General features: G+C 40.9%; 1 protein-coding gene across 3 annotated transcripts in view; it reads left to right on the plus strand.

Annotated features, from left to right (window-relative positions):
• Positions 1-24,674, plus strand: part of ABLIM1 (actin binding LIM protein 1) — a 215,613-nt gene that overhangs the window by 38,943 nt on the left and 151,996 nt on the right. The window contains exon 1 of one of the 3 annotated variants that reach the window (XM_033149597.1): positions 5,901-6,059. The exons of the other annotated variants lie outside the window; for them this stretch is intronic. Coding sequence (XP_033005488.1) covers positions 6,020-6,059 — 40 coding nt within the window. The 5' untranslated portion in view covers positions 5,901-6,019. Of the gene's footprint in view, positions 1-5,900; positions 6,060-24,674 lie in introns of those variants that run through there. 3 annotated transcript variants of the gene reach the window in all.

The following is a 24,674-nucleotide window of genomic DNA, read 5'->3' on the forward strand; positions in this document are numbered from 1 at the left end:
ACACAAATATATGCCACCCTTGTAGTTATAAGAGGAGGTTGCTTTAGGCAACTGGTAGGACAGGTATTGCCAGTTACCTGGAAGCCATAGAGCATCTGAGGGAAAAGAGCATTAAACACCCTGCCTGGGTGGACCATACTGGAGGCTAGTGTAATAAAAGTTGTAGCATTGCCTGACTAAGCGCCCACAATACTTGCCTGAAACAAATCCAGGGCCCCTGGTGACAACGGACACCTCCCAAAAGTTGCCTAGTCTTGCTTTGTTTAAGCCCTGCTCTTAATTCCTAGGGCTTCAGTTCAGGCCAAGATGACAGAGGTGAGCTCATTGTCAACTGTGCATCCTTGCTCTTGCTTTGATTTACACACCACTTTAAAAGCTGGAAGCTATTGACTGTTTTAAGAGCACCACTTGACCCATTTTCCCTATTTGATTTTAGTGAAAGAGCCCCAGACAAAGTCCCCTATGCCCCCCTATGCCACACTGATACAAGCTAAGCTTGTTTGAACTGGTACCAGCATGCTCTATCTCAGGGGAACCTTTGGTCCTTCATATGTTATATGACTATAATTTCCATCAGCACCAGCCAGCACAGCCAATGGTCAAGGATGATGGCAGCTGTAATCCATTAACACCTATAGGGCCACAGTTTCCTCACCCCTTCTCTTTCACATCAAGCTATTACAAAAGCATGTAAACAGGTGTTCACATAAAACCCTTCAGCTTATTCTCCATGTCCCTTTGGTCTGTCATAAACTGGTTGCTCTGCTATGTATTCAGATTTTTACCATTCTGCTACAGTACAAAAGTTTAAAGATGGTGTAAGGATGTTCAGTGGTTGCTCATGAGTAAAGCGCCAGACGCCAAACTTCTAAACTAAGTTCTTTATTGTGCACAGCTATATACAGTGGAGCAAAAGATCAAACGTCCATCTCATCCCTCCACAGAGTCCAGGAATGACCCCTTCCGGTTCTTTGTCCAGCAAAAGAGGCGTGGGATTCTGAACCCCCGCCTCCCCCTTCCGCGTCCTTCCTGCCTGCACCCTTGGAGCGTGGGAACCTGACCCCGTTCCCCGCTTTCCCCTCAGCACTGAGGCACTGCGATCCTCTTAGAGCCCCTGCACTGCCTTCCTGCCTCTGACTCCCCCTCCCCACTGGAGGAACGGTCGCTTCCGGCTGAGGAGGGGGAGGACGAGCTGGTGAATAGCTTGGGGGGTTCCCTATACTGCAAACGCTCCCGCGACTCCCCCAGCCGCGGGGAGGGGGGTTTCCTGACAGATGGAGTCAGGCCACCCAATGATAACCAACTCACGGTGTCAAGCTCATTGCAGAGAAAGGTTCCCCACTCACTGCAACCCCAGTTATTGACTATATTATGTTGAAAAGCTGTCTAGTGGAAAGCTTAAAAAAGAAATGAGATGCTGACTTAGGAGATGCTGAGCCCTATAGTGTGTGTGTCAACTGGAGTTGTCCCTCTGTGAGTTCAAGCTTAGGTTTGATATGTGCAGTGGTTAAGTGAATAAAAATAATATGTGCCTTTCTTCCTGTGAAAGTTAATAGGAATGGTTGAAATGAAGTCATCAATGAGTGGGGACTGGTGATGAAATGTGGATTGGACCCAGTTTTCACGGTGTGTTCAAGAACATACCCAATATATAGAAAGCTGGAGGGCACAGCAGACCTAATGAGTCCTGTAGGCAACAGACTTTGCTCCAGGAGTTAATATCCAGCTCAAACATTTGAAATTTCCCCTTACCCAAGTCAGGAAACCTCTTGATCAATATCAACAATTTTGTGCTATTTCCTTGGGCTGGTGAATGGAAGTTTGTCAGTTGTCATTCTCCTAATGCAATTTGCCCGTCCTTCCTTTAGCTATTAGCGTTCTGTGTGCAAATAGCAAAATGTTAACTCATCAAAATGTTAATTCGTTCCAAAGGTGTTCTCTGCATCAGTGAACAGGATGACTAAGATTTGTAAAGGGCATTGAATCTTTGCTGTGCTTTTAACGTTACTTGGGAGCAGCAGCGGCACACCCTGCCTGACATGGCCACACCTCCCCAGAGCTGAGCAGCTCACCAAGGGAAAGGGAAAGAGCCAGAGGGAGAGCAGCCACTCCAAAGGACTAGCTGTTCCGTTCTGTTCTTGAGGAAACTATAGCTTTTCTGGGCTGCGGAGACGTTTCATCTGGAGAATACAAATGGAGTTACAAATACATCAGAGCTCTGAAAATGGTCAAGGTCCGTCCCGATTGAGCCTGCCCTGCTATGTAAATTGTCTCACAATACGGTATAGTTTAAACAGTGTACAGGATGTTATTCTTGATTTATCCAAACAGGAAGCAAATTAGGGAAGTTTTGTTGGACTAAACTAGGCGTGTGTCTCATATGGGTTGTTACATTCTTAACAGGAGTACTAGCTTTCTTGTTTTGAAATGTTGATCTGGTTTGCATTACAGACTTAGTAGAAAGGAAAGCACTTTTTATAGGAGTTGGGATCTACGGTGTGTCCGGAGTGGTGTTTGCTTGCATCACAGCCATGCCACTTCATCAAAGAATAAGCCTGTTCCATGTATGGCCATCTACAGATGACCTATAAGAGCTCATGAATCAAACATAGCCTTGAGTTCTGATTTGCGTTAATTTTCAATCAAGGTATTGCAGTCACACTTGTATTCCTGAAATAAAACTCCTTACATGTTCCTTGAAGAAAAACACCTCCCTTTGCAAAACCAAGAACTTACTGCTTAATCAAGAAGATACTAATAGAAGTGAGATATGGACAAGTTAGCTTACGAAAGGACTTTAAGTAGCGTTGCATTTCATGGCAGAAATCCCTGTGTCACACAATACATGCATCCAAGTGTTTTATCTCAGTGTTATCTGCTTGTGACCCCTTTCTTGGTGCCCAGTTAAAGAAAAGCAGTTGGCATCAGCTGGCTCGCCAGCTGTGCATAACTATGGAAAAGCAGCAAAGGAGATTACAAATGGCCTTGTGGTCAGTATTGGAAGCTTAAACAAATAATACAACCTACCCACCATTCTTGGTCCTCCTATTCTTGTTAACAGAAGGGTTTGGGTTGGGTTTTTTTTTTAATCATGGGAGACTGATTTATTTGTGTTAAGTTTCTGGTACTCTTATAATTTTTCTGGAACCCTGACTTCAGAGAGAAAAATCCCAGCAGGATCAGTACATTTCATTATTATTATTTTAAACAGCCTGTGGAACATGTAGTAGTAGTAGTAGTAGTAGTAGTAGTAGTAGTAGTAGTAGTAGTAATATAATATCATATAATATATTTATACCCCGCCAATCTGGCTGGGTTTCCCCAGCCACTCTGGGCGGCTCTCAACAGAATAATAATAATAATGCGGCAAAACATCAAACATTAAAAACTTCCCTAAACAGGGCTGCCTTCAGATGTTATAATGGAATCAGAGAATTGTAGAGTTGGAAGAGACCCTGCAATTCAGGAATCTCAGCTAAAGCATCCATGACAGATGGCCATCCAACCTCTGCTTAAGGAAACTCCACCACCTTCCCAGGGAATCTGTTCCACTGTTGAACAGCTCTTGCCATCAGAAAGTTATTCCTGATGTTTAATTGGAGTCGTCTTTGTATAAAAATATAGTGGAGGGTGGTCTGTGTGACTATTAAGGGCTTTGGCTGCTCATTTTTCTTTACAGCTTACCACCTGATTGGTTTAGTTGCACTTTTCTGAACCCTTTCCAGCTCTACAATATCCCTTTTCAGGTGCAGTGACTGGCCTTGGAACAGTCACTGCCTGTCAGCCTGACCTGCTTCACAGGATTGCTGTGAACATAAGGAGGAAAACACAAATATATGCCACCCTTGTAGTTATAAGAGGAGGTTGCTTTAGGCAACTGGTAGGACAGGTATTGCCAGTTACCTGGAAGCCATAGAGCATCTGAGGGAAAAGAGCATTAAACACCCTGCCTGGGTGGACCATACTGGAGGCTAGTGTAATAAAAGTTGTAGCATTGCCTGACTAAGCGCCCACAATACTTGCCTGAAACAAATCCAGGGCCCCTGGTGACAACGGACACCTCCCAAAAGTTGCCTAGTCTTGCTTTGTTTAAGCCCTGCTCTTAATTCCTAGGGCTTCAGTTCAGGCCAAGATGACAGAGGTGAGCTCATTGTCAACTGTGCATCCTTGCTCTTGCTTTGATTTACACACCACTTTAAAAGCTGGAAGCTATTGACTGTTTTAAGAGCACCACTTGACCCATTTTCCCTATTTGATTTTAGTGAAAGAGCCCCAGACAAAGTCCCCTATGCCCCCCTATGCCACACTGATACAAGCTAAGCTTGTTTGAACTGGTACCAGCATGCTCTATCTCAGGGGAACCTTTGGTCCTTCATATGTTATATGACTATAATTTCCATCAGCACCAGCCAGCACAGCCAATGGTCAAGGATGATGGCAGCTGTAATCCATTAACACCTATAGGGCCACAGTTTCCTCACCCCTTCTCTTTCACATCAAGCTATTACAAAAGCATGTAAACAGGTGTTCACATAAAACCCTTCAGCTTATTCTCCATGTCCCTTTGGTCTGTCATAAACTGGTTGCTCTGCTATGTATTCAGATTTTTACCATTCTGCTACAGTACAAAAGTTTAAAGATGGTGTAAGGATGTTCAGTGGTTGCTCATGAGTAAAGCGCCAGACGCCAAACTTCTAAACTAAGTTCTTTATTGTGCACAGCTATATACAGTGGAGCAAAAGATCAAACGTCCATCTCATCCCTCCACAGAGTCCAGGAATGACCCCTTCCGGTTCTTTGTCCAGCAAAAGAGGCGTGGGATTCTGAACCCCCGCCTCCCCCTTCCGCGTCCTTCCTGCCTGCACCCTTGGAGCGTGGGAACCTGACCCCGTTCCCCGCTTTCCCCTCAGCACTGAGGCACTGCGATCCTCTTAGAGCCCCTGCACTGCCTTCCTGCCTCTGACTCCCCCTCCCCACTGGAGGAACGGTCGCTTCCGGCTGAGGAGGGGGAGGACGAGCTGGTGAATAGCTTGGGGGGTTCCCTATACTGCAAACGCTCCCGCGACTCCCCCAGCCGCGGGGAGGGGGGTTTCCTGACAGATGGAGTCAGGCCACCCAATGATAACCAACTCACGGTGTCAAGCTCATTGCAGAGAAAGGTTCCCCACTCACTGCAACCCCAGTTATTGACTATATTATGTTGAAAAGCTGTCTAGTGGAAAGCTTAAAAAAGAAATGAGATGCTGACTTAGGAGATGCTGAGCCCTATAGTGTGTGTGTCAACTGGAGTTGTCCCTCCGTGAGTTCAAGCTTAGGTTTGATATGTGCAGTGGTTAAGTGAATAAAAATAATATGTGCCTTTCTTCCTGTGAAAGTTAATAGGAATGGTTGAAATGAAGTCATCAATGAGTGGGGACTGGTGATGAAATGTGGATTGGACCCAGTTTTCACGGTGTGTTCAAGAACATACCCAATATATAGAAAGCTGGAGGGCACAGCAGACCTAATGAGTCCTGTAGGCAACAGACTTTGCTCCAGGAGTTAATATCCAGCTCAAACATTTGAAATTTCCCCTTACCCAAGTCAGGAAACCTCTTGATCAATATCAACAATTTTGTGCTATTTCCTTGGGCTGGTGAATGGAAGTTTGTCAGTTGTCATTCTCCTAATGCAATTTGCCCGTCCTTCCTTTAGCTATTAGCGTTCTGTGTGCAAATAGCAAAATGTTAACTCATCAAAATGTTAATTCGTTCCAAAGGTGTTCTCTGCATCAGTGAACAGGATGACTAAGATTTGTAAAGGGCATTGAATCTTTGCTGTGCTTTTAACGTTACTTGGGAGCAGCAGCGGCACACCCTGCCTGACATGGCCACACCTCCCCAGAGCTGAGCAGCTCACCAAGGGAAAGGGAAAGAGCCAGAGGGAGAGCAGCCACTCCAAAGGACTAGCTGTTCCGTTCTGTTCTTGAGGAAACTATAGCTTTTCTGGGCTGCGGAGACGTTTCATCTGGAGAATACAAATGGAGTTACAAATACATCAGAGCTCTGAAAATGGTCAAGGTCCGTCCCGATTGAGCCTGCCCTGCTATGTAAATTGTCTCACAATACGGTATAGTTTAAACAGTGTACAGGATGTTATTCTTGATTTATCCAAACAGGAAGCAAATTAGGGAAGTTTTGTTGGACTAAACTAGGCGTGTGTCTCATATGGGTTGTTACATTCTTAACAGGAGTACTAGCTTTCTTGTTTTGAAATGTTGATCTGGTTTGCATTACAGACTTAGTAGAAAGGAAAGCACTTTTTATAGGAGTAGCAACAGTTAAGTAACCCCCCTTGTCCTCTGCAATAGACATGTCTGACCTGCATCTCTTGGGATGATTGATCAAGTAGCTTGAATGTTATTAGGTTTGAACTGACTGCTGCTGTTGAAAGGACAGGCAAGTTTTCAACATAGTAGTTAAAATTGGATTATATTTAGAGCTCACTTTATATAAGGAGCAAGGTTTACTGACTGTCTTTGAAAATGGACTGAAATATAGTAATCCCCTCATCAAATCTTATAGCAAAGGAAAACATTTTTTACCCCTGGTGTTAACCAGCAGTGAGTTGCAGCCTGCATTTTGACCAGCAAACTGTTTTTCTTTATTCAGCCAATTATTCTGCAAATTAAGCCATGTTAGAAACTCTAGTTCTGAGGCATGCTTTTTAAAGATATTGTAAGAGTTTCCCTTTAGGAGAAGCATAGATAGATCAGAGATAGAATGTATTGGCTACGGCAAGGGTTCACAACATGAATAAATTGCGAATAATTTCTTCATACCACCACAATCCCCTGTTCAGATTTGTAAGATTGTATGATGGTAGCTGGGCAGGTTTCAAGTTGATGAACAGGTGTGCCTAACGTGATCACATTTCCCTTTTGGCTCAGATATTGTAAGCTTTATTTGTTCAGGCATAGTGCAGAATGTGTGCATGTCTCTGCTTATTAGAGAAGTACCTATTACATTCCCATTACAAGTGCCAGAGTTTGTAAAGTGTATTTGCTGATTTGTTGTACAATCCAGGTATCTTTGCCAAGGTCTGAACAGCACACATAATATCATTTGAATGAAAAGGTCATTCTTCAAACAGAACTAGCCAAACCAGTGTGGTGGTTGATCGCTTGGGAAGAATTCATTGCAGTGCTAAGGAGATTGTTGCATCAGCACAAGCATTTCAGCTTGCCAGGTGGAAGAATCTCCCCTCTCCTCCCCCTGGGTGCTGTTCTGGGGGCTTCCAGAGCCATTTTGAGAGTGGGGCAAACAGGGAGAGGAGGGGAGGTGCAAAGCCCCACTACTGTAGTGGAAGACCTTGCTTGCAGAGCTTCTAGCCAGGCTGCTACAATAAACAGCTGTGCAAGCCTTTGGGAGGCAGAGACTGAAGAAGGGATCAAAAGAGGGAGGGAAGGAAGGAAAGAGGGACAGAGGTCAGTGTTGCCCGCAGCACCCCTGACCATAATTCAAGGCACCCCTAGTTGAAAACCACTGATCTAGAGGCAAATTTGTTATGCTGTACTCTTCTCAATCCTATTTTCCTCTTGGAATGCTTTCTAATCTAGGTGTATGAGTTGCAGTGCAATCCTATGTCTGCTCAGAAATAAATCTAATACAGCTCAAAAACACTTAGTTCTAGGTATCAGGGCATAGGGTTCTATTCTCAGTATGACAGAGCAGGCAGGTTGTTACAATGAAGTTCCAAAAATGCCTGATAACCATAGTTATGGAGTCCAGAATCTGGTTGCTTTCAGCATTCAAGAGTTTTCTTTTGCATTGCAGCTAGAGTTTGCTTAAAATATGGGTGCGAAAGTCAAGTGTCAGGTCAGGCCTGTCAGTTGCTTAGTTTTTTATAGCTATGATGATGATTTCTCATTTCAGGGAACTGTACTACAAAAGTGTCGTGTTCCTATGAGATTATCTCAAGAGGAATCTAGAATCATTTTATGTTTTCAGAGGAATTACTATGTATTGATATTTCTGACTTGAAAGTTTATTACATCCTTTGCCAACCTAGTGCTTTCTAGCTGTTTTGGACTACAGTTGTCAGTGGTCAGGGATGATGGGAACTGTAGTCTAAAACAGCTGGAGGGCATCAGGTTGGTGAAGGCTGGCTTAATAGGAAAAATCAACTTGGCCTGGCTATATTGGCCATCTAGACCAATTCATGTAACAACAAAATTCCTTGGACGTAAGCAGTTTCCCACAACTTCTTCTTGAAATATTACTAGGGAAGGATGAACTATAGATTGCTGGTTGAGCACATGTATTGCATGCAGAAGACCCCAGGTTCAATCCCTGGTCCCTTTAGTAAAAGGATCAGGTAGCTGGTGTTGAGGAAAGACCTCTGCTTCAGACCCTGGAAGCCTAAATCATCAGAAAAGGCAATGGTGGGTTAGACAAGCAGCTGGATTTGTATAAAAAAGCTTTGTATATTTCCTGAGGAGATCCCACGACTCCCTTGGATAAACTGCTTTTCTTTCAGCTGAAACCTGCTTTGCTCCAACTTGTCCTCTTGAAATATGAAGCTCTGAGAAACAGTTGTTTCTTCCCACAAAAAAGGGAAAGTTTCATAATGTGATGTATTTATTAAGATGACACACTGGATAGTGATGGATTTAAGTTTTCAAGTTTAGGTCTTTAAAAAATAATTCTTATTGCATTGGGAAGACATACAACCGGTGGGACGTAATTAAAGTGTAGGCAAACATAACAGTTTATTCCACATTTTTCACTTGGCAACACATAGGTACAGTGCTATCAACTTGATTGTTTACTGGAAATATTGGTACTTTCAAATGAATGAATGAATGAATGTGGAGCTGCAGTATAAATGGTTCTGGTCTGAATGGTCTCTTGTCTTTTTGAACAGTTTGAAGGTGTGGCATTTTCCAGTAGTTTAACAAGGTAATTGTTTTGCAGATGAAGTAATATAGGGTGTGCTTTTAGACCTAAAGCATGCAAAGACATGTGTTCTGAAGCCGCTCTGCTAAAATATACCAGCTAACCACCAGCTCCCAAATCAGCTTCTGGGCACCAATAGCAAGCAGGTGATTTAACACTCTGCCTAGCAGCCAGGATTGACCATATGCTAAATTAAAAAGAGAGCCTGCCATATAATGTGGATTATTGTGCAGTAGATTTACATCTGCATATGCAGGGAAAGTAGTACAATTCCTTCTCTTTGCAGCATCTCTAATGACAGAAAAAGGGCATGTATATAATGCAATTATTTTCTTCTTTCAGTTCACTGAGTTGGGGATTGAGAAACAGATGTATTCCCTTTCATGTATTGTTTTTCTTCAGTAACAAGACAGTTTGACGATTTCATTTCCAGACACTTGAGGCAGTGAAAGCATATGCAAAACCTTTCTTTTTGAGTGTGAAGTGTCAGCCCTTGTTTTTGCTTTTGATGATTTCAGTGGAAGAAAAACAACAACTCTCAAATTATTTTGTGTGTCAGTTGGATGACTTAAGGGAGGTAGGGGGCATAATGCAAGTATTTGGCAGTAGCACAAAAGGACAGCAAAAAGCAGTAAAGATTGGCTTGTGGCTTGTTTGTAGTTAAAGAGAAATAAGTGGATGTTGGCAAGCTTGTTCCAGAATGAAAATATACCCAGCATCTGCTAAGAGCATTAGAATTTTAACTGATAATTCCTGGGTTAGTCTATGCTTATGTTTGGCTTTTTCCTCTGAAAATATCGGTGCAACTACAAGAAGTTCCCCAATTACCTTTTCTTCTTGCATTTTTGGAATATAACTTAAAAGCAACTCATTGGCTTTCGTGTTAATTTTGGACTTGTGTCATTCTTGGACAAATATCATACTGAATTTGAAGAACTTGAAATTCCACAGCCTGAACAGGTGTGTGTCCCAGAATTATAATAGTGAATTAAAGGGTTTATTGCTGCATATCTGTCTCCTGTGTATGATCACATAGGTCTCATTCAGATAAAATTAGGGCTTCATACTGCAGAAATGGGCCTTGGGGCCATGTACTTCCCCTCCTCCAGTGCAACTACAAAGATGGAATTTGGAAACTTTTGGTCTTGTTTTAGATTAAGCACAGCTGCTTGTGTTGTCTGAATCCAGAATCCTGAACTGTGATTATTGTTAACTGTGGTTTGTTGCATTTTTTTGAAATTGGTTTGTTTCAATTAACCATAGTTAAAGAGTAGGGTGGTCAATAATAAAAGAGGCACAACAGAAAGAGAGTAGTCATTGCAGCAGCAAGGTATTGGTCACTATCACAGCATGGGATATGATACTATAGCCTTCAGGAACACTAGCAGGAACCTTTTTTCTGGGTCCATTGTATCATTGCTAGGGAATAGAGTTGGATTTTACACTGTGATACACAGCAGTATTTATACTGGGCTGTGCATATTGTATTGGGTCACACTATTGCTTCATCTAGTCCACTATTTTGTTTTCTGACGAAGTTGCAGGTAGAGGTCTTTCAGACTTCTACTTCATCTGCTTCCTCTGATGCGAGGGATTGGACCTGGTACTTTCTACATGCAAAGCATGTACTCTCCCACTAAGAAACAGTCCTGCCCGCGCTAGATTATATTTTAGTCTTTCTCTTCACAGAAAGCAGCATTATCTTCATATTTGTGACATCAGCAGAATCAAAGCAGTGCATCCAGCTTCCTGTTATCCTGGGGTACAACTTCCATTAAAAATTAAGCTTTGATTACAAAGGATTAACTTTTCTCGTACTTTGTAAAATCGAATGCACTACATGACTGGCTCCTGGTGACAGGCTGTCACCTTATTTATGGCTCTATAGACTGAAAATTACTTGGTACACTAAAACCCAGTACCCTCACAAATAATGACTTCTTCCCTACTAAAGTATTATTTGAAAATATCAGGATGTTCTTCCCTGGCAGGCAAAGAAAGAGAGAGAGAGAGAGAGAGAGAGAGAGAGAGAGAGAGATACTGAAATATAACGGGTACTACCAGATGGCAAAGGAGATTTTTTGGGTGGGGGGATGGACAATATAATTTACTATGATCATCTCTCAACAGGTAAAGTCCATGGGCAGGTTGTCATCTGCTTTTAAAAATCATTCTCAGAATTGTGCATTCCCATCCTGTAATTACATGGTGTTGTGGTCTAGACAGGTATGCTTAATTATTGGAATACATAGATTGCGGGAGCTGGATGTGTGTTTCAACTTCAGGATTTCTGTGTAGGTGTACCTCTATTTTGAACTGAAAGAAGATCAATCTAGACTGAATTATGAACAAAGTTCTCAGTGTTCCACATATCAGTTTCCACATTTCGTGAGTGGTTCAGCTTTTACTGAAATTATTTATAGTTCTCATGGTTCTGGAGATTGTATTTGAAGGAATCCAGCTAGTCTCATCAGAGATTCCAGTGGCCTGATGGAGAGAAACACAGGATGACCTGAAGTTGCAAAAGTAGTTGCCAAATACCATTGCTAAAAAAATTAGTGAGAATGTATGAGCAACCTAAATGCTCCTGACAGCTTTAACAAGGCTAAACGTTTAGTGAAACGTAAAAGACAAACTATTTCATTTAAAGAACTTTTGCTTCAAATCTCGCTTGCAATGTTGCTAAAAGCTGGCCCTGAATAATATTTATCCGTGACTACAGAATCAAGATCCACGGGGACAGAGTAGAAGGTTCAAATCTCACTTGCAATGTTGCTAAAAGCTGGCTCTGAATAATTTTTATCCGTGACTACAGAATCAAGATCCATGGGGACAGAGTAGAAGGTTGTCCAGGCTAATAGTCAAATGGGTTTTTACTGAATCCAAACCTTGGCACAGCAAAATGTTGTACAATGTAATTCTTGACCATTCAGTTTATGATTATCAATGTCGGAGGACTCATCCACAAGTTGTAGGAAGCCTGCTTCTACCTAGAATACTTTAGCATAGTTTATCCTACTTCTTTTGTAGCCTGTTGGGCTGACATCCCAAGTGGGCTTTTTCTGCTTAATTGTAACAGGAGGTCACTTTACCTATGGCCAATCGAGCAGCACAGCCTTTTCTTCCTGACTTGTTTTATATCTGTGCTTTGAACCATGACTCCTTGCAGTAGAGTCGGCATTTACTTGCACATTTCTTTCCTGAGACCTAAAAATATAACTAGAAGAGTGCCTTACTGAAAAGACACTGCATTTTCATTTTGCTGGTAGATTTGCTACATTGCCTTTGTAGGATTTAGAGAGATTTGAACTCAAGCCAATTCTAGTGATTTGACATGCTAGTTGTTGGAGTGGCATATCTAGCCTGTGTTGGCACTACAGAAATTGTGGAGTGGGGGATGTTTAATAAAGTACAAGTGGATTCCAGGCCAGCAAGTTTTATCTCACATGAAAAATATTAATCTGCACAGCCTCGTTTCCACTTGTAAAAGCCACCTAGAACTACCCGTGGTCCTCTGCCAGCTCGGAGAAAGTTGATTTTTCGCAGAATAGAAAGTCTCTCTCTTTTTGCCCTGCCCTCCAAATAACACTGCCTATGTTTTGAATCTGAGGAGAAATTTAATTGCATTTGAAGGTGAACCAACCTAATTCAGACTTTGTGAAGCAATGCAAGATCTGAAGCACAAGCAGCATCCAAAATTCACATGCCTTCAAATATTTCAGTACAATTCTCCAGCCAAATAATATCTACAAAAATGTGCATTCTGAGGTAAAATTGGTATTATGCATACATTTATGAAAATAACATACAAAAATGCATTATATTAGGAGAAATTGCTTTGCAAAAATGTATTAAGCAAAGTTGCTTATGTGTACATGTCTATGTGTGTGTATGGAAAAAATAACATTATTTCCTGAAGAGTTTTCCTGAAGATTGCAAGCTGATGTGGAAATATGGAGAACTGAAGTTAAGATTGTAAAAATGAAAAACTGAGAGAAACAGAAATGGACAGATTTGCTGATCCCGTGTTCTGAAAACTCATTTTGAATGAGTTGGTACTCATTTCACTTACTCCTGTGTATGTTTCTCATTTTGTGGTATCACTTTATGATCCACACACTAATTTTCAACACAAGTGAGGCAGCAATCGTTGATCCTGTAAACATTTGCAAGTAAGACCTGCTAATACTGTATCTGTATTAAGTTCTGAGTATGCTGCCAGTGAATGGGAGATTAATTAGGATAGAAGACTAAATAAAATAGTTAAGCTATGATCATCAGTACTGATTAAAGTGAATAATTTAATCAGTACTGATTATCATAGCTAAACTGTTTCATATGCATATTTCAGTCTAGTCTGTTGTGGGAATGAAGTGGGAAGGATGGGAAAAGTGTCTCTGTTACAGACTTATTTTTGGCCATAATATATATTTATATATCTGAGAGAGAGAGAGAGAAAGACATAATAGATAAGCTGATCAGATTGCTACATTAACAAAGTGTGACTCAGCTCTTTTGTTTCCCGGCATTGTGATGGAAAGCTGATTTTTATTGATCTCTTATGCTGAGAACACTGGCCAAGTGGGTTTGGTAGTGCACGTACACCCAGTAGGCAGTGCTAATGCAAGCTTTCAGACTTGATGCTGTGAGACTAGAGCTAGGCTGTCTGAATGAAGAGAGTTCTATGATTTTGTGTTTGACTAAAGAAAACTTCACTTAGTTATTTTTACAAGTCCTAGGGCTTGGTGGTTGTTGGCAGGGTGTGGAGGGAACATTAACAACTGCATGGTCAAAACAACAAAACCAACGGGAGGAAATAGTGACCCACCCTGATCAAGAGGAAGGACCTGTTTTGCACTAGCTGAAGCTTACCCTCTATCACCATAGAGTGATACGTTGCTCTAGTTTTGAGGTTTAAAAAGTCTTGGATGATCATCTCTAGATCAGAACTTTTTTTTAAAGGGCCTCCGGATTATCACCAAGAGCAGATAGTGAAAAGCAGTTCTGGATACTAATGCAATTCAAAGTCAAAGAGCACCTGACTTGTGAAGCTGAACAACCAACAGGTTGAACATCACATACAGTGGATGCTCGCGTCCTTCCGGAATTGGGGGGTTGGGGGGGCTGCTGATCATTGCCTCGGGCTTGTCACTATTAGACTTAAATTTGGCAATCTGAAGCATGTCATTGATATTTTCCTAAAGGGAGAAAAGTATCCTTTTTTGTTGCTGCTTGATAGCAACATTAGTCCTCCCAGTAGTAGCGACAGTAAGTAGTTTTCATGTCAATAAGGAAGCACCTAAATGCACAACAGAAACAAACCAGAAATTCAAGCCTGCATCTCATTAGCCACTTTGTTGAGCTCCTGGTTCATGGAAACTGCTCACTAAGGAGCTGCCCTATTCTTCATTCTAATCTCTCCTTTTCCATACAGTTGAAAAGGCCGTGTCAAGTCAACCAGATGAATAGAGCTGAGCAGCATAAAAGTAATGACTTTAATTAGATATTTCCCCTTGCTTTTCTCCATTGAACCTTCACCACCTGAAAGGAGATTAGTCTCCCTTCCCCACCCATCGGGGATTTGAAAATGTCCCTGTGACCAAACTGATTAGTGGGGGGAAAAATCAGGCCTGGATTCTTACTATAGCTGTATGCTTTCCCCCCTCTTCTTCCTCTGGTTTCTAAGGTCCAGCCAATTTTGTTTTAAAGAAACTAAATTACAGAGTAAAAGGCATGCAAGAAACATAGTTATTCTCACTTTTTGTAAAAGATAGTCCACTGGGAAGTTTACCTGTGTGTGTTGCATCAAAATGAATCGGGGTTCCACATGAACACTGCTGTGTTCCCTTTCATTTAGGTCTTGTGCAAAAGATCTCACCTGGTGGATTGTGTACAGTGTCTATAATGAAAAAATTCAATTGGATGCAGTTTGCGACTACTGTGGAATTAAAACTAGTCCCAAGATTTCCATGAGAACATGCTAGTTACCGGTATTCATATTCTAGTCACCAGCAATGGCCCAAGTGAGTCTCCCATGTCAATTGCCTCTTCAGTCGATATATTTGTGAGCACACAGAAAAGCAGTTTTAAAAAAGGCTTTGTATTTGTGGCTGGGTTTCCATCTCTTTGTTTTGTGAAGTTTTTCAGTGCTCTGCAAATCATAATTGAAATCTACATGGTCAAGCTGTAACTTCCAGTTCTAACTTGCAGACAAATTACAGGTTTTTGATTGATTATGTGTATTGACAAACTCTGGTTTGCAGCAAAGGAAGGGGGCAGGGCAGGATGTGCACAGGCAAGAAATAGGGTGGTCCTGCTTAACAGGCTATTCCCATCTCATCCAAATGTGGTTTAAAGCTAAAGAGTCTTAAGGAGGCAGATCTCTAAGTTGCTCATCATCATTTAGCACCTGAATAGCATACTGGGCAGGCACTTTACCACTATGGTGGGGTGCATTACATCTCTTTAGTAACAATATATAAATTTGCATATATATTAGCATAAATAAATCAGCATTCTGATGTCTGCTGCCCCAGGCTCCTTTGGAAGGGTGTGATAGAAATAAAATGATGATGATGATGATGATGATGATGTGAAAGTGACTGCACCAGAAAGATTGTGTGAGCCTGAATCTGGTTCTTGTAAAACCAAATCATCTGAACTGATTCTGTGTGTAAAAGAGAATGCACAGTATTTCTTTACACAAGTTATTCATATATGTGCTTTAAGTGTCCAGCACATTGCACATGAGAGACTGGGACACTTAGCAAGAAACCGAGAGGAGCTTGTAAAAACATATTAGCAGAGTGCTCAGAAAAAATGCTCTGTTTGGGCATTGCACATTCAGTGAATGTGCGAAGATGGCAGGCTGGGGTCTTTCTCCTACACAAGGTTACTGAATGTCTGAATAGAGGCCCTGCACATGGAGCTGTACATATGGAGGTACACTATTTCTGTTCATAGGAATGAACACCCATTGGTGTTAAGCTTCCCACTAGTGTGAACAGAGCCTACACACACACACACACACACGCAAAGGTTTTGTTCAGGCGTTCATTGAGCAGCCACTGGGGGAAGCAGCAGAACTTTCTGTTTCCCTCTTGTACATTAATTGAATTTGCATTCTGAATGCCTAAACAGGGCTTCCCTGGGACTAAAATGTATTAAAATACCAATCATCTCTCAGCTGAATCAGGATTCTTGGAAGCCAGTCAGACATTAAACTCTCAGTGGAAGCTGCATTATATTCGTCCATCCAGTTTGCCCACCGTACCTGGCTGTGGTTTTCCAGGATTTCTGAGAGGGTCTTTCCCAACCTCACCTAGAAAGAAGCTAGGACTCCTCGCATGCAGATGAAGTGTTCAACCTAAGTGTGTAAGGCTCTTTCCCTTGATTTCAAGATGCTCAGACTTTTGGAGGCATCGATTTGGGAAGCCCCTGATGTGGCTAGTGCCAGTTAAGCACAGGATGTTATCCTGTTAGTAAAAGGACATGCTTATGAAATGAGCTAAAAATTGGTATGCCTCAGCACCATCCATTTCACAGGCCACAAACTTAAATGAATGCAATGTATATAAAGTTACAGCACACACCTTCCTCCCTCAAGTTTTGGGTGGACTTGGCTGCCATTCTCCCACCGTGTTCCAAAGTGTCTTCTTTACTCATGTAGCCAAGGAGCAGCCAGGCAAAGTCTTTTAATCACTGTCTATTGACGACCTTTTTATATGTCTGAGAATACAAATCATTGGTCCCCATTCCCCCAATTTCATGTCATGATCATAGAACTAGAGTTGGAAGGTACCCTGAGGATCATCTAGTCCAACCCCCTGCAATGCAGGAATATGCAGCTGGCCCTTACAGAGATCAAACCTGCAGCCTTTACATTATCAGCACCATGCTCTATAAACAGCTGAGCTAAACTTTGTAAGTTTCTTGGAGGCTCTTATTTGACAAATGACTGCTGACTTCGGTTCCTTCAGGCAGAAGGGTGGGATATAAATTGAATAAATAATAATAAATTGAGATTGTTATTATTTTTTAAAGTTAAAATATGCACAAGGAGGGATTCTCATGGAATTGTTTTGAAGAAGTCTGTGACTCTGCTAGATAATGTTGTGGTGGCCTTGAGGAAGGGAAACAAATTTTCTGGAGATAACTTGTATGTGTGGTGTTGAAGCCCTGATCTGGGGGCTCTAATATGCCTTAGGACCTCTTTTTAATACAGAAAGGCACTAGATAATTGTTCTAATAAAAACAGATTTTAAAAATTGGAGCTTCTATAGGGAAAATGCTAGTGAGATGGAAAATCTTCAGTGGGGGAAGTGACTATGTAGGATGTGTAATATAGCATGATTGACTGTACAGTATAACGGTTTATGTGCATATTTTGTATGTTTTCCATCAGCCAATAGCAGGTATTTCATATAGAGTTTTCCAGAACTTTCCTCTGCCGTAGGAGATAATACTATGCTAACTATATTATATGCTTTTTGCAAATCAGGGAGGAGTTCAACTTCCTGTTAAATTGTTAAAATTTTAAGGTCAGGTTAATAAAGAACAATATCTTTGTGTAGACAATTAGATCATGTCTGAATGATACCCTGTCAATCATTTACTAATTAAATTGCTAGGATGGTCTGATTCACTGCTGCAAATGTTCATTCACCTAGATGAGTTGGGAAAGTAGCTTGGTACCATTAGGCTACTTTCTGAACAACTTGGTTGCATCTCACATGGCTAAGAAGCTAACCTAAGTTAAATTAAGTGCATGAATGCAACTCAACTGAAGTTATCCCAATCTGGATTTTTCAGTATAGAACATCCACAGTTCCATCTATAACTACTATGTTTAAAACATGTAGCTAAAGTGTAGCAGTTATTTCCTTCGAAGTTTTTGCGCTGTGTTTTTCTTTCTGATTTGTTTTCATAACATAAAACACACAAATGTGGAAAATAGTTTTATGCCAAACAACAACATTATTTTAATCAAGCTCCAGTCCATCTGTAAGGAACAGAGCCCTGCACATGGAATTGTACATGATGTTTATCATCCTCCATGTGGTTATTCAACTTCCTTCTTTGATTCTTAGTTGAGCAGAAATTGATATGTCCATCTGATATCTCGCAGATAAATATAATATTTCCTGCCAGTCATGAAAGGCATGCATTTTATTGTGATTTCTGCATATTGTCTATAAATTAACGGAATGTCATAATCGGATACACACACACACAGGCTAAACATAATTACTTGCAAAGCTATAAAATGGCTGGTGCAATCAATTCTAAGAGCTCAGCAGATTTTAAAGAGTGCTTGAATTATTAATGGAAGTGAACTGGAAGAGAGCTCAGAAGGCTTACATCTTGTCTCCAGCAAGTTGTAGCTAGTGAAGGACACAAGCCGTTGCATTCAAAGCAATGAGTGAACAGACCTTAGGTGAAGAATCCTCCAACGAGAATGGTTTGTGCCAGTATGCCCAGAAGATCACAGCTTGCTTTGGAGGGATGGGTAAGACAATTGGTATGGGTGGAAGAGAGAGCAATATGTAGTGCAATATGGGTATGATAATGACAGTGTTCCTCCTTGTGGGTAAGCTGTTTGCCTTCCGCTCCTCATTACTCTTCTGACCATTTTACCTGTTCTATAGATGTCTGTGTGCATGTGTCTTAGTATGTAACAATAATCCTTTTGTGTTGATCAGCTTATGCAGAGGTTGACCATGGATTGTAGTGTTCCATGGCCCACGTTTATATGAACCTGTGAATTTATATAAATGCATAAGGAATTATGTTGTATCACATATTCAGACTTTGGACATCTGTAGTATTAAAGTGATTTTGGTTGCAATTGTATATCAGTTTACCTGGGAATAAGCGCTCTTGAATTTGGTGGGAGCTTACTTCTGAGTAGACATGTGTAGAATTGCAGTTAGCTGGGTTTTTTTGTCATATGTTTGTGAAGATATGCTTCTTTTAAGTCTCATTTTATTCCCATGTAATGTGAAAATAATTTTAATTTATAGGGAGTTTGTATTTTTAGTTCCTAGAATAACACTCCCCTGCTCCCAGCCCAGTCCATGTCAGGAACACTTTAATGTAAGCTGCCTTGCTTCCACTGAAGCAGAAACAGGGTAGCTGCTTTGTCTACTCTCTGAGAGTTGGGTTTAAGGTGATTCAGTACAATGTATGGATAAAATGGAATTACTTGTGGATCAGACTTTTTCTGCAGAACTGTATCGACTAGCCTCAGTTGAGTTTGGCCTTTTTCATATAGCATCTAATAATGTTATAAAGAAATGCCAGCAGCTGGTACCGGTATTTGGGTTTATGACAGAAGCACTAAAGGCATCTTATCTCACAAAATGAGCACAGTAGCTCGTTTGCAATCCTATAAATGCTTAGTAGGGGCAAGTTCCATTGAATTAAGTAGGAATTAATTCTGAGTACAAATTCACAGGATTGTGTTGTTGGGAAAGCCTTTATTGTAACTCCATTAAATTAGAATTGTTATACTGTACCTGCAACATTTTCAAATCTCAATGGTTTGCTTCACTTTTTGTAAGGCTATTTCTTTTTAGCAAAACTTGGTGTTTGGATCCATAAAGCTCCTGTAGCACCTTACTTAAGGTGGTATAAGCTTCCATGCACTAGAGTCCATTTCATCAGAAGTTGTGATAATGTACATTCTTATCTGATTTAGAAGAATTATGAATTATGATCTGTGTTACACAACACAGTACCCCCATCAGCTAAAACCTCAATGATCTCAAGCAATGTTTTGTTTCCTATCTGCCTTCAAAGCCATTTTGGTTTTAATCTGACCACGTTTTGCAGTCTGTAGAAGTAAAATGTCTGAATAGAAAGAACATGCATGTCTAATGACACTAAGGCGCCATCTATTGCACTGTTTCACAGAGGTATAATTGAACTTCATATTTGAACTCCAACATATGGTTATGTATCATAGGACAATTCTGTTTTTGCTATATATCTTCAGCCAAAAGAACAAACACTCACTTTCCTATCAGATAGATAGATAGATAGATAGATAGATAAATAGATAGATAGATACTTTATTGTCATTGTACATAGTACAACGAAATTGAATGCCATCCCACATTTACAGCCACATACATTAAATCATGTAATCAGACCCTGCCCGTTGATGAATAGTCTACCTTGATGGTCTCAACACAAAACAGTAGTACAGTGGTAACTTGGTTTAAGAACAGCTTAGTTTATGAACAACTCGGATTAAGAACGCTGCAAACCTGGAAATAGGTGTTTTGGTTTGTGAACTTTGCCTTGGAAGCAGAACATGTTTCACTTCCTGTTGAGTGTGTTCTATTTGTAAATTGAGTCCCCTGCTGCTATGGGAAAGCACGCCTTGGTTTAAGAACAGACTTCTGGAATGGATTAAGTTCGTAAACCAAGGTACCACTGTATACTTGTCTGTTCCACTTGTATCCTATAAGTACAACCAGATCCATTCTATGATCAAACACTCAGTGAATTCTATTAAATATTCTGAGTGCTCTTTTTATTAAAGGAAACCATTAAAGTCCTTTTGGTAATTCACAATGCCTGGCAAGCTATTGCAGAGCAAATGATGACATAGAGGCAAGAGAAGAGACTTCAACCATGTATGGTTTGGGTAGTCATCCTTGAAGTGAAAATAAAGGTGCTGCAGACAGGAGTGCTCCTGTTTTCATAAGTGAAATGTTAAAGGGCATCAGCATTGCCACACTGGCACAATATAAACTGCATAAATAAATAATAGAATGTTATTTCAGATGCACACACACAAACCAGTACCACATTAGATTCCCCTCCCCATGTGAAGCTGCTCTGGACTACAAGTATACCAGCGCCTGCTAATACAATGGGGGTGCTACAAATGCATATTATCCAGTCACTTTAAAGATTATCTGTATTTTTAAAAACTTAATTTTTAAATTAAGTTTTACGTTTTAGCAGTGTACACCACCTTGATGTTTTGTGACACAGCAGTATAGAAATACTTCTATAAATTAATAGACAGGCATGGTGGGAAACATTTGCTTCATGCTAAATGTGAAATAGCTCTCCAGTTGGCCCTGGATAAACACTCCAGGAAAATGTGGAGGCCTGTTAGAGTATATGCATATATTAGCTGTCAGCAGCTTTCAGACACTAATAAAAATGGCTGAAGAAAAAGTGGCCTGTGTTTCTCCAGGAGGTCAGTAACTGGGCCAAACTTTGTGAAATATGTAAGTATTTTAAGTAATCTTTGTCAGCACTAAATTCACCCTTTATCCCTTGTATATAATTTGTTGGCTTTCTTGGTCCTGATCTGAGGTGGTGCAGCTTTATCCTTGGAGGTCACTATCTACTGAGAACCGCAGTCTGATCTGAGAAAGCCTTCTGGTTAGTCTAGATTCCTTTTTGTTTTGCTCATTTATCATTCTTGTCACGTTGTATTATAGAAGGCAAATACAGGGTCTTATAGACATACCCCCTGGTTAAATTGAAAACGGAGAGGGGAAAGTGAACTTAGCCCCTGAAGTCAAAACAAGATTAGCAGCAAATGGTAATTACAGGATGAAGGGCCGGACTGTTATTTTCAGGGTGTCCCTGGAAGTCTGGTACGATGGAGTGAAGTATTGCTTTATTGATATTGGGTTCAAAAATATTTGTCTAATGTTTTGTGGAATTTAATTGAAAGGCACCATTGTTTTGACTTGGCCAAAGTTCCTTTGCAAAACTCATGGAAGTGCTGTGCTAATTTTTGAAATGTTGAAGCATCGAAGAAGAAGAAGAAGAAGAAGAAGAAGAAGAAGAAGAAGCAGCAGCTTTAATTGCTGCTTCTAACAGGAATCATGACCAGGGGTCAGCAAACTTTTTCAGCAGGGGGCCGGTCCACTGTCCCTCAGACCTTGTGGGGGGCCGGACTATATTTTTTTTTTGGGGGGGATGAACGAATTCCTATGCCATTGCAGGTTATACATAATTCTGCTTTTAAAAGCAAGGCAACAATTTAACACATCACAATCCAAATTAATCCTCTAATAATAACAAACGGGCCTAGCAAAACACTCTGTAGTATTTTATGTTTTTAAACAAAAAAACAGTTCCTACTGTGTGAATGTGCTTTCTAAATTAAACTGTCTGCTTCTATGGGAGCTAAACTTTGGAGATTGAAAATGGCGGCTTCGGTTAAGATCTAAAGGACCACATATGGAGGGTTCTTTGTGTGCAGGGACATTTTTCCAGCCCCCCATCCTACCTCAGTCACCAGCTGATCATGGAAGTCAGGGAACTCTTCATAATGACATTCAACATGACCTAAAGGGGTGCAGTTGGAAAGAAAATCTGCCCAGCCTGAAAAAAGTTGCTGCTGATTACCACCATAATAATCATATACTTTCTTGGGGCAATCATTTCACAAAAACTTTCATCAGCAGATTAATTTAACTACCCAGTTGCCCTCCTGTTCAAAGTATTGATATTGGATTGTGTCACAGTGGGAGGCAGCCATTTTTTAAAGCAATTTTGTTAAAGGGTGTATGCATGTATATACATATGCACACACAGGGAGATGTATTATAATCTTGAAAGAAATAACCGGTAATATGTATTAGGAACATAGTAAGCTGCCTTGTATTAAGTCATACCATTGGCCCATCTAACTCAGCATTGTACAATGACTGGCAGCTGCTTTCCAGAGTTTTAGGCAGTGGACTTTCCTGGCCCTATGTGGCTGGTGCTGGAAATTGAACCTGGGACATTCTGCATGCACCACATGTGCTCTGTTGCTGAGCTACATGGGGTAAATATCCATATTCATTATTATTACTATTTTCAGTTCTCTGAGCAATTTGATGTGTCAAATACTCATGGAAATTGCAGGCATTCTTGTTCTTTACCATGATCTTTGCAACGTCACAGAATACACACACATGCGCAAATGAGGGTAAGACTTCTTGAAAAGGCCCTTGTTTCATTGTAGCTGCACATGCGAAAGTTCACAAGCAGCTGAATATGGTGAAAATGACTTTTAAAATACACCAGTTCTTCAGCCTTCTTTCCCTGTCCCTCACTTGTTACAGAAGATTTCATATTAAGATTACTGCTGAACCCACTTCATCCTCAGGGTTTGTTTACAAAGTCTAAGGCCATTCAGGGACTATGCTCTGAGTGTAGTTCAATGGTGATTTAAAAAGAATCAAGAGCCCCAGGTTCTCCATTCTGTTCATCTCAAGATAAGCTACCATGTACTCAGCAAACAGGCATGTTATGTTTGCTCAGTTGAGCTCAGACCAATGAATTATATGAAACAAGTCTACATTGGAATGCTTTGGCCGCCCTGAGAACAGCCATAACAAACCACTCCAGTTTTATTTTGCGGGTGCTCAGTCATTCAACTGTTAACAAAAACCAAAGTGTATCTTTTGTTAGATTCAGCAGTATTGGGTAAGGTAGTCTTTCAGTTGCAGTAAGCTTCACATTAGTGCATATATACAGCATTCACACGAACTGTTCATTTTTGAGCTTGAGTTTAAAGAGCACAATGTTTTTTGACTCAAGAATTTTTCTCAATGGAGATTAGTTAAAACATACCCTCCAACATTTCTCAGATGAAAATAGAGACACCCTAGGTCAGGGGTCAGCAAACTTTTTCAGAAGGGGGCTGGTCCACTGTCCCTCAGACCTTGTGGGGGGCTGGACTATATTGGGGGGGGGGGAAATCAACAAATTCCTATGCCCCATGAATAACCCAGAGATGCGTTTTAAATAAAAGCATACATTCTACTCATGTAAAAACACCAGGCAGGCCCCACAAATATCCCAGAGATGCATTTTAAATAAAAGGACACATTCTACTCATGTAAAAACATGCTGATTCCTGGACTGTCCGCGGGCTGGATTTAGAAGGCAATTGGGCTGGATGCGGCCCCCAGGCCCTAGTTTGCCTACCCATGCCCTAGGTGATTTTTAAAGAGCAGCACATACCTTTAACTTCTGAATTGTTTATTCATGAAAACTGTCGAATAGGGTCTGTGTTCATCCTTTCACATGTGCTGCCGTCTGGGAACATAGGGAAAGAGAGGACCGGTGAATGTTTAGTGAGAATAAAGAAAACTTTGTATTGTTTTTGTTAATAACGTGAAAAGAAAATTGAATTACTTCCCTCTCTAGAAAAAAACAGAGGAAGGGAGAGCTGTGGAACATGATTTTGCTGAATATACACCTCCAAGTCAGGGAGAAATGCAGGTGTGAAGTGCTGAAGCACTCATGTCCTGCTTGCAGGCTTCCTATGGGCCTCTGGTTCATCATTGGGAGAATAGGGTGCTGGACTGGATGAGTCTTTGTTCAGGGCTCTTCTAACATTCTTCTGCTTCAGTGTGACAAATGGACTGCAAGCAAGCAACATGGTGATTAAAGCAATTTTATGTGGGGAACTATCTGTGCAGCAGACCTGAAAGAAGGGGTAGTGGGGGTTCCATTTGGTTTGCATGCTCTCTCAAAGTCAATCCCTGTAACTATGTGATGCTAACAACAGCTAGAATTTTCCCCTTTGCTTATGCGCTGTTGGTTTCAAGTGCTTTTGAATACACTGTTAATGATTTACTTTGCTCTTTCCCAAGGAAAAAAAATCATTAGTTTAGTTTCTTAGATGAGCAAATCATTAGGAATAGATTGTAGATACTGTATCTGTTGTAAATACAGCTTAGAGGTGGGGGTAACAGTTGGGATCTT

Source organism: Lacerta agilis, chromosome 5 (assembly GCF_009819535.1).
Source record: "Lacerta agilis isolate rLacAgi1 chromosome 5, rLacAgi1.pri, whole genome shotgun sequence".
NCBI lineage: Eukaryota > Metazoa > Chordata > Lepidosauria > Squamata > Lacertidae > Lacerta > Lacerta agilis.